Source organism: Diplotaxodon limnothrissa, linkage group LG22 (assembly GCF_057381915.1).
Source record: "Diplotaxodon limnothrissa isolate DT_005_m linkage group LG22, D_limnothrissa_male_GT1.1, whole genome shotgun sequence".
Taxonomy (NCBI): Eukaryota; Metazoa; Chordata; class Actinopteri; order Cichliformes; family Cichlidae; genus Diplotaxodon; species Diplotaxodon limnothrissa.
This window is the reverse complement of record NC_140616.1, coordinates 20899429-20914750: the sequence shown is the minus strand read 5'-3', so window position 1 is coordinate 20914750 and position 15322 is coordinate 20899429. Positions and strand designations below refer to the sequence as shown.

Below are 15322 nucleotides of genomic sequence, written 5' to 3'. Positions count from 1 at the left end.
GTCCCACCAACTGATTGCAATCTTCACACTGAGAAATTCCCAGGGGGTTGATCTGATATGAAATGTGTGGCCTTATTCATCTACGTGTCTTGCCTCTTGGAAGTATTTTCATTACTTACCTTAACATCAGCCCATCCCTTCATTTTACCGTCACAGCCCTTACTTTCATTCTACATCCATAACATTACAATTGTAATAATAATAATAATTAATAATAATAATAATAATAATAATAATAATAATAGCTGCTTTAAAACAAACAATCCAGTCTGGCGATTTTTAACAGATACCCATCTCTGGTTTTAATTTCAGTCATTAATTGGGATGCTGTTGTTAAACACCATCGCATCATTCACTGAAGGACAAAAGAACGCAGGCCTAGGAGACATGGTGACATGGCAACTTGACATATCGGGGTTCAATTTAATGAGCACACGGGCGGCAGTGGATGTGAGGCAGTGTGAGGGGGGGGGGGCGGGGACAAAAATTGGGGAAGACAAGTAGAAGAGAGGTCGTGAAAGCTAAGAGCTCTGATAAAATTGAGAGCAGGAACTGTAAGTGACTACCGTAATTGTCGGGCTATAAGCCGCTACTTTTTGCACAAGCTTTGAACCCTGCGGCTTTTAGTCAGGTGCGGCTTTTCTATGGATTTTCCATGATTTTTGTGATATCGTAAGACGATTTGTTTTGTTTGTTCCGCTGTTGTACGGCACTACGTTGCCTGGCGGAAGGATCGAGGTTCAAGAGTGGTATGTTGGTCACATGTCCGTCCGCCAGGCAACGTAGTGCCGTACGAAGTAGCGCGAAAAACAAACTTCAAAGTAGCGCTACGCATTCAGCGGGAGGCATGGATGACGAGCGGCGATAAACTTGCGAAAAGCAAGTTATGCCCAACTCCACCGGTGGATTCTGACAGCGTGGAAAAGTGCGAAAACATCCACGATCACCAACGGATTTTGAAGGGCTGGACTACTGCATGATGGAGAGGAGGACACCGCCACGGCCCTTCTGAGGGTGTTCGACTCTGACACTGACAATGAGGATTTCTTTGGTTTTGAAAGTGACAACGAAGGAAAGAAGCTGAGAGTGGATGACGAAGCCATCCTGAGCCTGTTCGTTTCCGACATTGGAGAAGAGGACTTTGGTGGTTTTAGAGCGCAGGAAGAAGAGAAAGATGGTGAATGACTGACTTTTCTTCTTGTTACAGCCGTGTCACTGCACCTGAGCCTAAAAGGTAGTCCGAATCTATTTTTCTGGTGTGCTGTAGGTTACTGCTATGTACTACATGTGCAAATATGTACCCATAACTTGTTTTTCAAAATATTAATAAAAGGGGTGTGTCTCCAAACAGCCATCTCTTTCCTGACAATTCCCTTTGTGCATATTCTCTTACATATGATAAGTCAACATTGAAACACCTGCGGCTTTTAGTCAGGTGCGGCTAATGTATGTACAAAACAGGATTTTCCCCTGATTTTAGCTTTTGCGGCTAATATTCAGGTGCGCTTTGTAGTCCGGGAAATACGGTAATTCATGACACAATACTGAGATCCACAGGGTGTGTGCCAAAAAGAGTAAGTACGAAAAGAAGCACACAATCCTCCCCACCATTTTTAACACTGCAGTAATAACTAATAGTTTGAAATTAGTATCCACTTGCCTACAAAACACTAGACTTTACAACAATGATTGCTTCAGAAAGAATGACACGCACCTAAATCCTGCCAAAAACATAACCACAGTTCTGATGGCCACTGGGAACAGTTGATTGGGGTTATTTTTATTTTTCCTTTAGGTGGTCATTTCACTGGAACACCACAGGAACAGCAAACATTCCAGCTGCATATCCACGGCAGATTGGTGATTCATCACTGAACATCACTTCCTTTCCATTATTCACAGCCTACAATTGCTGCTCTTTAGCCCTCTGTAGCCTTCTTTTCTTCTGTTTATTGTACGTGCTGGTTTTCATTTGGCTTCCTCTTTTCTGTCCTGATGCCCTCACTTTGTTTGCATGTTCTGTATTGAATTTCCTTCTTAAAGATTTGGATAAATCTTTCTACTGTTTCACGAAACGACTCTCTTGCTGGTGCCATGACTTGTTTCAATTAGCCACGTGTAATAGCTTGCTCAGGTCTGCAAACACTCATTTAACTACAGCTTTACATTTCTTCAGAAAGCGATTGCATGAGATTTTCCTCCGCTTCAAGTGTTTCAACAATTTTTTCCTCTACTTGATCTGGAAAACTCATTAATTTAAATGACTAAAAATAGTGACTCCATAATTTTCCCTGTAAATGTGTATAACTAAAGAATCTCATTTGATTAACTGACAATCAGATATGACTATGTTTACTCAGTAAAAAATAAAATTAAAAGAAGAAAAGAAAAACCAAACAGGTTATAAGATGCACCCCGAAAATCTGATATCAATCTAGTACAGATAAAATCTATGGTTTTGCTTAAAGAGCAAAAGCAACTTATTCTGATAATTCACAAAACAATTTGGAACTGATAACCTTTATATTAAGTTTGACATAATATCCTGCCCCAATTTTTCATCTTTCCACCAGTTTTCTGAGTTTCTCATATTATGCTGCTGTTGTCACCTTAGTTCACGTCAGTGTGGTTTCCCGCTGCTAACCTGGTGAGGGTGGAGGCAAGCCTCCAACACTGACTAATAAAAACCTTAACAATTGCTTCTACAGAAGAGGAGGAAATAAATAACAGGGAAAGCAGGGAAAGCAACCCTTTGGGAATCCATAGGTGGCAAACAGTGTTTGACCTTTCGTGTCTGCGCAGGTAACAAAGTTCTTAGTGACTCACAGGTCAAACCCCTGCAGAGGCATCGGCCCCTCTGTGTGTTTTCTTAAAAAAATATGATGCATATAAAAGCAGCACGTGCACAACCTTTGCATTTTTCCAAAGCGGAAGGTTTTACCATTGTAGCCTGCAAAACACAATCTAAAAGAAGCAGTGGGTGATTATTAGTGTGTCATGGATAAAAAATATATATATTTATTTATTTAATACATTTGAGAAATAACACAAAATGAAAGGGAGAAAAACAGAATGAATTACTGGCCAAAAATTGCCTGTAACGCCTGGTTAATAAATCCAAATGAATCTTAAAGGATTAAAGATGATCTAAGTGAGAGTTTAGTGCAGTCTGGACATAAAAAGTTTTTGTTTTTTTTTTACTAACAAATAAAACTTAATGTCTTGGCATCTATTCATAGTATCTAACCTCCCACCAGAAATTATTTTTATTTGAAACATGCAGGTGCTTAAAAAGATTTCCATGGCAATTAGATTTACCACAAACTTCACTAAGTTGCAGTGGAAAAACACAACTCAGCCAATGTTTGAAAGCAGAAAAAAGCTAATCAGAGCTAAGAACCGATTAATAACAAATAACACACAAATGGAAAGAATAAATATATAATTCCTGGATTTTCATTTTCTAGGTTATAAGCTGTCCTGCAGTTAAACAGATATGGTGTTATATTTTAGATCACTGCCTTGCAACGTTTCACCAATGCAACAATATTAGGCATCACAGCAATGCTGTGTCATAATAGCATTGTTGTTGTGGATTACTCCATCACTCTGTTCTCTAATGTGCACCAAAAGAAGTAATCTTAGGACATTTCACACAAATTGACTCTCCCTACTTCAGTTTATATACCAAGATGCTATTAAACATTAATGTGGTGTGAAGGCAGCTTCTGTACATTCCAACATGCTCAATTGCTCTCCCACACAAGGAGCCACGGCTTCTCCCAGTGGCCATCGGAACTGATCAAACACGACGGGGAGTGTGCTACAGCGGCAAATCCATTGTGTTAGGTAGGGAGATGAAGGTCACCATCGCCACAAAATACTCTTTGACAAATGATAAAAGCTTATACAGTAAATTACTACTCGCAACCCACCCGATCCACCCACAACCCGCACCCCACCAGGACAAAGCCAGGGTCAAGGACACCTTTACATGGAGGTGACAGTCAATCGAATAGTGAGATGACAGATGTGCCTCAGGAAAGGGAAAATGGTACCCGTCCTTTCCACACTGAGGACGACCACATTTAATGAAGGATCCTGCGAACATAGCATGTCATCAACCATTTAGGACATCCTTTTGTGCCCTCATTCATTCACCTAATGAATGCTGTACAATATGGGGGATGAAAATAAATAGGCATGGCTAATATGACTGGTCTTCATTTACATCTTATTTTCGATAAATTCTTCAGATAATTATATTAACAGTAATCAGGTAACAGTAACTGGAAATCCAGTGTACTTTATTACTTTTATTCAACTTTTAAACCACAAATTACGAATTGCCTTGAGAATAGAGCTTCTTTGTATTTTGCTAGATAAAAGAGCAACAGAAGCGGCAATTTGTTGAAACGTTCAAATATACAGAGACACTGCATGTAAAGTACGGCAAAAACAGAAGGTTCAAGTCATTACTTTGTGTGACCACCTTTATTCTACAACACAGCCTGAACTCTCATAGAAAAGCTTTTTTAAGTAATTTCTTTAAATAGTCTTCAGGAATAGTTTTCCGGGCTTCTTGAACAACATTCAAAGCTCTTCTTTGGATCCTGGCTGCCTTTTCTCCTTCTTTGTCAAGATGATCCTACTGTGGGACTCATGTAATGGACACAGATGAATGTATTGTAATAGATACTGGACCCCTGGGAAAAATGATTCTAAACTCATCTATGCCTGGAAGTGTCATTTGTCCAAGTGTGCAACAATACATTGCTTCAATAGCATTGAAGTTGGAATCTGGGGTGGCCAATCTATGACTGATAAAGTTCCCTTGGGCGCTTTCCTATTTAGGTATGCAGTATGGTTGATCCCTCACAGATGGTATTACATGGTTGATAAAAATCAAATCCACAGTGGATCAGATTTCTGTCTTCACAATTCCATCATTTTGCCTCTCAGCTGACCTCCGACGAAAATACTGACAATGATTTGGATTTGGATTTAACGCTCCATATCATTTATGTTCATTCCTGGTCTAATGAAATTTGATACCTTAACCTTTTCTCCATGTTTTCTCAGTAATTAAATGATAGTTACAATTATATTGTTACATGCATTACAAAAGGTCTTCAGTTATCTGAGGACTGGTCAATAGAACAAAAAAAGAAAAAATAAAAGCATCAAAAGTGTCCTCATTAGGATTTTTGTTGGTGTGTAGGACTGCAGCCTATAGTTGTATATTGTTAGCTGGTAATTATGTGACAGTGCATTTCAGGTCTTTTTACAGAATAACGACAAAGTAATGTAACAGGTGTCTTGATGCGTGCACAATCATCCAGGTGAGGACAATCTTGAGTAATGACTCCAACGCTGGCTGTAGATAGTTTTTTTTGCCTCTTTTACTTTTTACTGGGATATTCGGCTAATAGCTCTCTGGGGAAAAAAACACGGTGCAAAAATGCTATTTTATACCTATCAAACTGTTATCTTCAGCATTTTTTATAGATTCAACAAAGGAAGTGAAAGGCTGCTATGAAAGTATATAAAATACAATTTTAATTAGGTTCTTGCTAAGTTGTCTGTTCATCCCTTGAGTTGGGTGCCTTTTTACATTTAATAATTTATAAATACAGTGTTACATGTCTTACTACAAAAAAAAAAAAATCCTTGTACAGCTTCTAAAAAGGCCTGTTTGTATTAGCACAAAGCAGAAGAAACCCAAAGTCACATATGCATCATAGTCCACCAACTCTGCATGAATCTAATCCTTACACCCGGATCACATTAATTGCATAATGTAAATCCAATAATGAGTACATAAAATTCATATTCCAGTAATTAAGACAGACTACTGTTCTAGTTTAAGTTTCATAATGCAACATAACTAAAATACATCAAACTGCTGAGCATTACTGGAAAACTGGTTAATTGTAAAGCTATAATGACACATTTCATTGCACCACTGAAAAGAAGAGAATGAGACAGAGTAATTAGGAGTGATTGTTCTGCTACTGGCTGAAAAAAGAAAGCACTAAAGCACTGCCATGCATTTCACATTCTCTTTACAGGGCAAGGTTCAGTCATTCCTTTTTCGAAGGAAGAAATCTGCTAAACCTACAGGGAGTGCAGAATTATTAGGCAAGTTGTATTTTTGAGGAATAATGTTATTATTGAACAACAACCATGTTCTCAATGAACCCAAAAAACTCATTAATATCAAAGCTGAATGTTTTTGGAAGTAGTTTTTAGTTTGTTTTTAGTTTTAGCTATTTTAGGGGGATATCTGTGTGTGCAGGTGACTATTACTGTGCATAATTATTAGGCAACTTAACAAAAAACAAATATATACCCATTTCAATTATTTATTTTTACCAGTAAAACCAATATAACATCTCCACATTCACAAATATACATTTCTGACATTCAAAAACAAAACAAAAACAAATCAGCGACCAATATAGCCACCTTTCTTTGCAAGGACACTCAAAAGCCTGCCATCCATGGATTCTGTCAGTGTTTTGATCTGTTCACCATCAACATTGCGTGCAGCAGCAACCACAGCCTCCCAGACACTGTTCAGAGAGGTGTACTGTTTTCCCTCCTTGTAAATCTCACATTTGATGATGGACCACAGGTTCTCAATGGGGTTCAGATCAGGTGAACAAGGTGGCCATGTCATTAGTTTTTCTTCTTTTATACCCTTTCTTGCCAGCCACGCTGTGGAGTACTTGGACGCGTGTGATGGAGCATTGTCCTGCATGAAAATCATGTTTTTCTTGAAGGATGCAGACTTCTTCCTGTACCACTGCTTGAAGAAGGTGTCTTCCAGAAACTGGCAGTAGGACTGGGAGTTGAGCTTGACTCCATCCTCAACCCAAAAAGGCCCCACAAGCTCATCTTTGATGATACCAGCCCAAACCAGTACTCCACCTCCACCTTGCTGGCGTCTGAGTCGGACTGGAGCTCTCTGCCCTTTACCAATCCAGCCACGGGCCCATCCATCTGGCCCATCAAGACTCACTCTCATTTCATCAGTCCATAAAACCTTAGAAAAACCAGTCTTGAGATATTTCTTGGCCCAGTCTTGACGTTTCAGCTTGTGTGTCTTGTTCAGTGGTGGTCGTCTTTCAGCCTTTCTTACCTTGGCCATGTCTCTGAGTATTGCACACCTTGTGCTTTTGGGCACTCCAGTGATGTTGCAGCTCTGAAATATGGCCAAACTGGTGGCAAGTGGCATCTTGGCAGCTGCACGCTTGACTTTTCTCAGTTCATGGGCAGTTATTTTGCGCCTTGGTTTTTCCACATGCTTCTTGCGACCCTGTTGACTATTTTGAATGAAACGCTTGATTGTTCGATGATCACGCTTCAGAAGCTTTGCAATTTTGAGACTGCTGCATCCCTCTGCAAGATATCTCACTGTTTTTGACTTTTCTGAGCCTGTCAAGTCCTTCTTTTGACCCGTTTTGCCAGAGGAAAGGACGTTGCCTAATAATTATGCACACCTGATATAGGGTGTTGATGTCATTAGACCACACCCCTTCTCATTACAGAGATGCACATCACCTAATATGCTTAATTGGTAGTAGGCTTTCGAGCCTATACAGCTTGGAGTAAGACAACATGCATGAAGAGGATGATGTGGACAAAATACTCATTTGCCTTATAATTCTGCACTCCCTGTATTGTAAGTGGAAATCAACAACAAGGAAAGACTGGCACTACCCTGACAGTGGGAAAAAAAATGGAGCCCATTTTCACCAAGTCCATTGCCACCACAGCATCCTGCAGCGACATGCCATCCCATCCAGTTTGCATTTAGTTGGACCCTCGTGTATTTTTCTATAAGACAATGAGCCCAAACACACCTCCAGGATGCGTAAGGTCTATTTGAACAAGAAGCAGAATGATGGGAGTGCCGGTTCAGATGTCCTGGCCTCCACAGTCACCTGACCTAAACCCAGTCGAGATGGTCTGGAATGAGATGGGCCGTCTCTTTTCCCCTCACCCCCAACTTGTTCATGCAAATGGCTGCACCTCTCAGTCCCTGGTTCTGCCAGAGGTTTCTTCCTGTTTAAAGGAAGTTTTTCCTTCCCACTGTTGCCAAGTGCTTGCTCATTTGGGGTCTGATTGTTTTCTCTGTATCACTGTAGGGTCTCTACCTTACAGTAGAAAGTGCTTTGAGGCGACTGTTGTTGTGATTTGGCGCTATATAAATAAAACTCAATTTAATTGAATAATAATAATAATAATAATAATAATAATAATAAAAGATTTGTAAAGTATAATTTGAGAAATTGTACTGAGTTGATATGACGGAACAGGTAAAACTCTTACCTGGAGTGGGTGTGGTCTCCTGTTTGTCATGCTCCTCGTGCCACTGCATAGTATGGTGGTAGCTTAGCATCACCTCCCACAATGCCTTACACAGATCTGTCAGGCAGGGAATGTAGCTGTCCGGGGTAATATGCTGCAGAGAGAGAGCAATAATGAAAAGAAGGTCAAAATAGCCTTTTTAGATTAATTCTTTACAAAACTTTGTGCTGTATTTCCTTAGCTCTATTGCACCTACTTTTAAAAGTGTGAAATAAAGATATGGGCTACTGAGATGGGCAAAACGGATTCCTGGCCGTCTTCTACATTACATCTAATTAAAGTCTGCTTATGCTAATCATCCAAGGACACTGCTGGAAAACACTTTCTGTGTCACAAGAAACACTTTCATGTTATGTAAGTGTTAATTAAAATAAGAAGTGATTAAAACAGGGACGGTACTGAGATGTAATCACAGAAATATACAGAGCAGATTTGGAAATATTTGATGTGCACACTAGGTGAGCGATTAGACTTCAACGTAACCGTGTCACTGACTTCCACATTAATACAGAGACGACTTTTAAAACTTTAACTGCAACAGTGAAGTACGTCTATGATGTCTGTGACAAAGCATCCTTTTAGCAGGCATGCAGGAAAGCAAAGGGATATCAACAATTTGTAGTTGCTGTGATAACAGCAGTTCAGTCAAGCTCTAATACATTTTGTCTGATTTGTGTGCATCTGTACAACAAGCCCAGTGCTGCAGATATACATGATGTGATGTGGGTGGAAAATTAGTCTGGATAAAGATGAATACATCCACTTTAATATTCTTTTAGCCCAAGCGCAATATTTTGTTAATATTCTGATCATTCAAAAAAGAGAAAACAGATAAATATATCTTTAACTACAAACAGACTAACAGTGCCAATTAGATAGGCGTGCTCATGAACCTATAGCATTTCATGTTCTCCACCAGCACCACCATATCACAGCACCATGTTGCCAAGCAACCAGAGTGAGGGGTGTTTGAGTGCGAAGGTTAAGATCTTTAGCAGGGCTTAATGAGAAGAAGTAAGCGCGACTGCACTCACAGAAAGTGTGAGTTTGAGTGTGAGTGATCTGCCCATCACACCTGCAGTTATAAAAACATTATCTACACCATCACTGGAAGCAGTCATCAACCTCGCTGGACACATCCCTCTCCACGAGTTCAGTGATGAGAGCTGGGAAGCTGTTCGGGATCTATTTTAGGCATTTGATTTTCTCAAGACAGTTTCCCATCATTATGCACATTTCAAATGCCAAGAAGTATCAGGGAGGGTTTGGAAAGAAAGTGCTGCTAAGTGAATTTCTCCCTTAATTGTGCGAGTGGGCATAAGCAGGAGCAAGCAGAAAAAAATACAAATGCCTCACATTTTACAAGACAAGAGAATACAAGAGAATGCAGTTTTCCTCGATCGAGGGACAGTCGCAAATCCCCGGCTCTCTCCCTCAAATACTCAATAAACATCATTAAACAAGCACCTCACAGAGAAGACTTTCTTCAATTCTGGCTCCCACTTTCACATTGCAGACTTATTGTACGAGTCTGGTTGGGTAAAAGCTGCAATATCTTACATTAGTTGAGTACAGAGATAACTGGCATCCAGTCTTTGCACTTAAAAGTTGCAGCACAGCTTAAAATTACAGTTTATATTCTTAATAATCTCTGTGAAGTTTTTTTTGTACTTGATGTGTTAGAAACAGATGGTTTTTCCTGGATTGCCGTCTTCTTGTGCACATTTAATTTTCAAAACAGATCCTGACCTCAATGCGATTTCACGAATGAGGCTTAACGAAATAGGATCCAGCATTTAGAATGAATTAATTTAAAAAAACTTTGCAAAACTGTAATGTAAATGCAGCATCACAACTTTGCCAAAAGCAACAATTAAGAGCCCATGCTACGCAGTTGGTGACTTTTCCTGTTGCTTTTCAAACCACAGATATTCAGATACATACACAAATCATCCAGGAGACTAAAGAGAGAAAGATCTAATAAATTGGGCACCCTGGCATGATGATCCAAAATAAAGCAAAAACATTCCTCTGAGAGAACTGAGGGAAGTTTAAAAACGCAGCTAAACAGCTTCTGTGACAGGGTAATAAAAACAAACTACATGAGACCAATTTCCACCCTTAAGAGCTGGGATAATAAGATGCACATCGTTCTGCAGTAGATTAGTTTGATTTTGCAATGAGGCAATCTGGAGCAATAGTTAACAAAAAAGCTCTCCCACGATCGTGGCAGCGCTGCTCGCTAAGAATAAGTAACATCTGGGGGTACAAATTCAGTCCAAGGCCTAACAGAATGGTCAGTAATACAAAAATCCCAAAGGTTGTATTTTAAAAAAAGCAAACTCAAAGATTGTGGGACAGATGTCGCAATGATAATTAAAAAGAAAGTTTCAAGACTCACTATCAGCTTCTACAGACTGCAAAGCTCATAACATGCAGCTATATTACACTATACCTCTGTTTTAAAGAAAAAATCTGGGACACTGTAAAAAGTCTGTGTACAGACACAACAGACATAAAATTTCAAACAACAAATCTAAGGCGTTTAAATGTTTTTTTTCCAATGTGCTCATTTTGAATTTGATACTAGCAACATGCTTCATGGGGAGATTGTGGCTCAAGAGTTGGGAGTTCGCCTTGTAATCGGAAGGTTGCCGGTTCGAGCCCCGGCTTGGACAGTCTCGGTCGTTGTGTCCTTGGGCAAGACACTTCACCCGTTGCCTACTGGTGGTGGTCAGAGGGCCCGGTGGCGCCAGTGTCCAGCAGTCTCGCCTCTGTCAGTGCGCCCCAGGGTGGCTGTGCTTGCCATCACCAGTGTGTGAATGTGTGGATGACTGGTTGTGTAAAGCGCTTTGGGGTCCTTAGGGACTAGAAAAGCGCTATACAAATACAGGCCATTTACCATTCATAAAAAAAGGAAACTATTTTTGCATCACAAAAGATGTCACATGCTGTAGTTTTGAAAAAGCAAATATTTCCACAGAGGTGTGCTGAATATGGTTTTACACTGTCTTGAGCAATATTTTAAAAAAGACAACACCTGGATGGCAACGTGTAAAAATCCTGTGTACTCCAATCAGCATTAATGGTGCTTTCAAAGAGGTGCAAGCTACCCACAATACCACTGTACATTCTGACTTTTACAGTTCCCATCAATACATCAGATGTTATGATGGTTATCCACAACAATAAATTTTTATTCCTCATGACAGCTCCCACTTCACCTCGGTGCATCTCTGATGAAGTGGTGACAGACTTTTTCCATGTGGCCTCACTCTTTACCCCTCGGAAGCCTACTATGAGCAACCTTTGGTCCTCTTTTCTGAACTGAGCGGTTTCTCTCATATTTCAGGCCTGCTTATGTAAAATAATGACTGGATTTGCACCAGAAGTGGATGAGAGTGTTCTCTACCTATGCAGCTACCCTTGGACAAAACCAGAAACTACTGTAATCATTGTGAAATCCCATCTTTATTAATATATGCTGAGGTGTCAAATCTGAGTCGTCATCACATCTCCTCGTGAAAAGAATACATATTTTTTTGTGTGTTATTTGGTTTAACTTGAATTTGTTAAACAGTTCACTGACGATGGGAATCAGAAGTGTTTCTGACCCCGTGTTCTAATTTTTACTACAGAATCGTGGCCCTTACATTCAGACACTTCTAAGAATTTCTTGAATCTTTCAATATACTGCGGATCATAGATGAGAATTTGCAATTTTACACTCAGAAGATTTATTTCTGAATTGTTTAACTTCAGTATTTGTATTGAGTGGTGTACACTCCCCATGTCTATTTAAAACGACTCACCATCTCTGGAATCCTCTTCTTATACCCAGTCGTTTAGGCTAATTACTAAATTAGCCTAAACGACTGGAGTGTTGTAACAGAGGCCATCTAGGATTGAGAACATCTTTAGAAAAAAAACTTTCATGGGTCTCCTAAACAGTTACAGTGTTACCAATAACAAACCCTTTGAATTAAAGCTGAACGTCTCAACTTTAATCACGTCTTGGCTGATTTTAAATCCACTGTGGTGTGCAGAACCAAAAATTGATGGACCTAACTGTATGACATTTTGTAAATCATGGCCACTTATTGATTTAAAATAGCATCCCAGCATGTTAGAAATGAGTGTGTGCATGCTGGAAAGAATAAAACAAATATTTGCATGAGCTCATTCTCATTTGATGCTATTTTTACTCTGACAGGCTGGATAAACATCATTACTATAATCACTATGGTTTACGAGCAAGAAATGTATCATATTTGTTATGAAGTGCCCAGTCCACCCTCATCACTTCTCCTGTGTGACAGTCTATGACTTCTGGACTGAACTAACCTATTTGAATCAAGAGATTCGTATAGACTAGGGGATTGATGGGAGGTGAGGCTATCCAATACTGATGAGATGTTGATGTAAAATTAATAAGACCCTTTCACAATCAGAACTGACCTTTCTGAGTGCTCCCATTTGCCTTGAATTTTTAAGGCGCATAACTAAACGGTGAGTTCACAGGGGGAGATGTGGCTGTAACATTTCCTCAAATTTTATTTATCAGGGGAGGAGCCCGTAAAGTTTGCATTTCCACAGAAAAACAAAATTTCCCATTATTACAGGCCTAGACAAGCACAGAAAGTGGGATTTTAATTCGTTTCTTATGAGCATGTCAAACGTTTCTTATGAGCATATCAAAAGTATTTATTCAAAGAGCACTGCTCATTTGCCTAAAACACATTTTCAGTGTAGTCTGAGCCAGAACAAGTATATTCTTCATATATGTCAGACAGACCTTGGAAACAAGAACTGAGTGATCAGTGTCGCAAAAATTATATATATATATATATATATATATATATATATATATATATATATATATATATATATATATATATATATAGAGAGAGAGAGAGAGAGAGAGAGAGAGAGAGAGAGAGAGAGAGAGAGAGAGAGAGAGAGAGGACAAACTTTCTTTAGATTTTCAGTACCTCTTCAAGAGCACCTCACTGCAGCTTGTGCATGAACCACATAAGCTATAGGCATATATTTCAAATAGGTACTTCAATGAATTGTCCTTTTGACATTTTCAAATGCAGATATAAGTGCACTAAATAAAATAACCTAATGTAAGGAGTCAAAACAAAACACTTGATCTTCATATGGTGTCATTGAAGCAAAGGAACTGCACGTGGGTGCTCACATGCCTCTCCATTTGAGTGTTTCTGAATGAGCTGCCATATCGAACAGAAGACCGTAACAACATCCTCAGAACTCTTCAATGGGTGAGTGTAGGTACACTCTCTGAAGTGTACCTACACTCACCCATAGTGTGCTCGTATTGTGAGTGGAACCATTCAGGCGACACAATATGCTGACAGACACTCCATCAAACGGAAGTAAACAGTAGGATGTGCACAGTTTTATGTGTATCGTGACTGAGAGGTATAATAAATAGTTGCTTGGTCCGGATTAGAAAAAAAGGAGGCAAGGAAGAAGACTAAAAAGAATAAAATCAGTTATGTCTTGAAGGAAGAATGATTTTTTCACTGTGTATAAAAAAAATTCCTACATACAAGCAGTCGCCTTTCAAATGGCTGAAGGAACACATTCATCCAAAATAATCTTTGACCTGGAACCCCTTTACAGACAGGAAAATAAGCTCCTCTCAGGCCATCTACCAGCAGGGGTAGAAGAACATGCATAAACAGAGAGAAACACACAGGAAAAAGGGGTGGAAGAGATGAAAACAGAAAGCAAGCGCATGTAGCTCAAAGGTAAGAGGTAAAGGACAGGCCATGGTGTATATAAGCATACAGGAAATACCCTGGGTAAAAGCTGTGCATTCAAACACCAAAGGACCAGGGAGGAATCCACAGCAACAGCAGACGTATAAGGAGAAACTGTATCCTCAGATAAGGCTTGGGATAACCTTTATCTATACCTTCATATGCTTTACCCTCTATGTTGCAGGCCAGGCGTGAGGACATATTTTCTGAGGATGTCACGTCACCTCCAATACTGACAAAATACCAACTCTGTGTCTCTCTCAAGAGAGAGAGAGACGCTCGAGCTATATCAAGGTTGTCAGGACAGTGAGGCGCGGTGAATTAGCTGGCAATATGAGCTAAGAGAGTCCTCACAAATGACATTTTAATGTAACAGAGGTGACCTTAACATGTAGCGTAGGAGGGCAGTGGGGGTTGTGCCACATTAATGTGCCAGACAAGCTTTAAAAAAGCTCTTTACAGACAGTAAAGTTACTTTTTTACAGTGAGCCGAGCAGCATGGAGTGTTTATTTTCTCTTTGTTTTTTCACATTTCTGCAGTACTTTACTCAGCAGCTCTCCAAAGCCGCCATTCACCTGTAATGTATCTGCTACATACTGAAATGCCGGTCAAAACGCTAATGTGACTCAGGGTGATAACAATATGGTGATAAATAATAACACAAAAGAGCACTCAGAGAGCATAACTCCCCCACAAAGTAAATGGCTATACCGAAGCTTTGATGTTTTATAAGGATTTTATGGCGTTATTATCATGTGGTAGGGGACCGTACTGAAAACATTAAAAGTGTGTTGCATAGCTCTCTCCATGCCTTTTTATGTGATGGATACCTCGATATGGTTTCTCGAAATTTTCAATTTTGACCTTGGGTACTAATAGTGAAGGTCAAGGTCAAATTAGCCAACCTAGGTGCTCATGTCCTCCAAGGCCTCGTATATTGTTGTGAACTTTGAATACGATTGATAAAAAACTGTGGGAAATGATACGAATCAGGTGTTTTTGATTGAAATCTGGGTTTTCTGAAGCAGCAGCAGATGTGTGATGTCCTGAGTGGCACTTTTCTTTAACAACGATAAACCCTGCAACATCAGACCGCAGCAGTAAAACAATACAATAAAAGCTTCTTAATGTGCATTTAAACAGGCGGCACAGCAGC

General features: G+C 39.6%; 1 protein-coding gene across 2 annotated transcripts in view; it reads right to left on the bottom strand.

Annotated features, from left to right (window-relative positions):
* vps50 (VPS50 EARP/GARPII complex subunit) overlaps positions 1–15322 on the bottom strand; it is a 125208-nt gene that overhangs the window by 55754 nt on the left and 54132 nt on the right. For both annotated transcript variants that reach the window (XM_085346862.1, XM_085346861.1), the window contains exon 13: positions 8338–8470. In XM_085346862.1, the coding sequence (XP_085202988.1) occupies positions 8338–8470 (133 nt within the window). The remainder of the gene's footprint in view (positions 1–8337; positions 8471–15322) is intronic.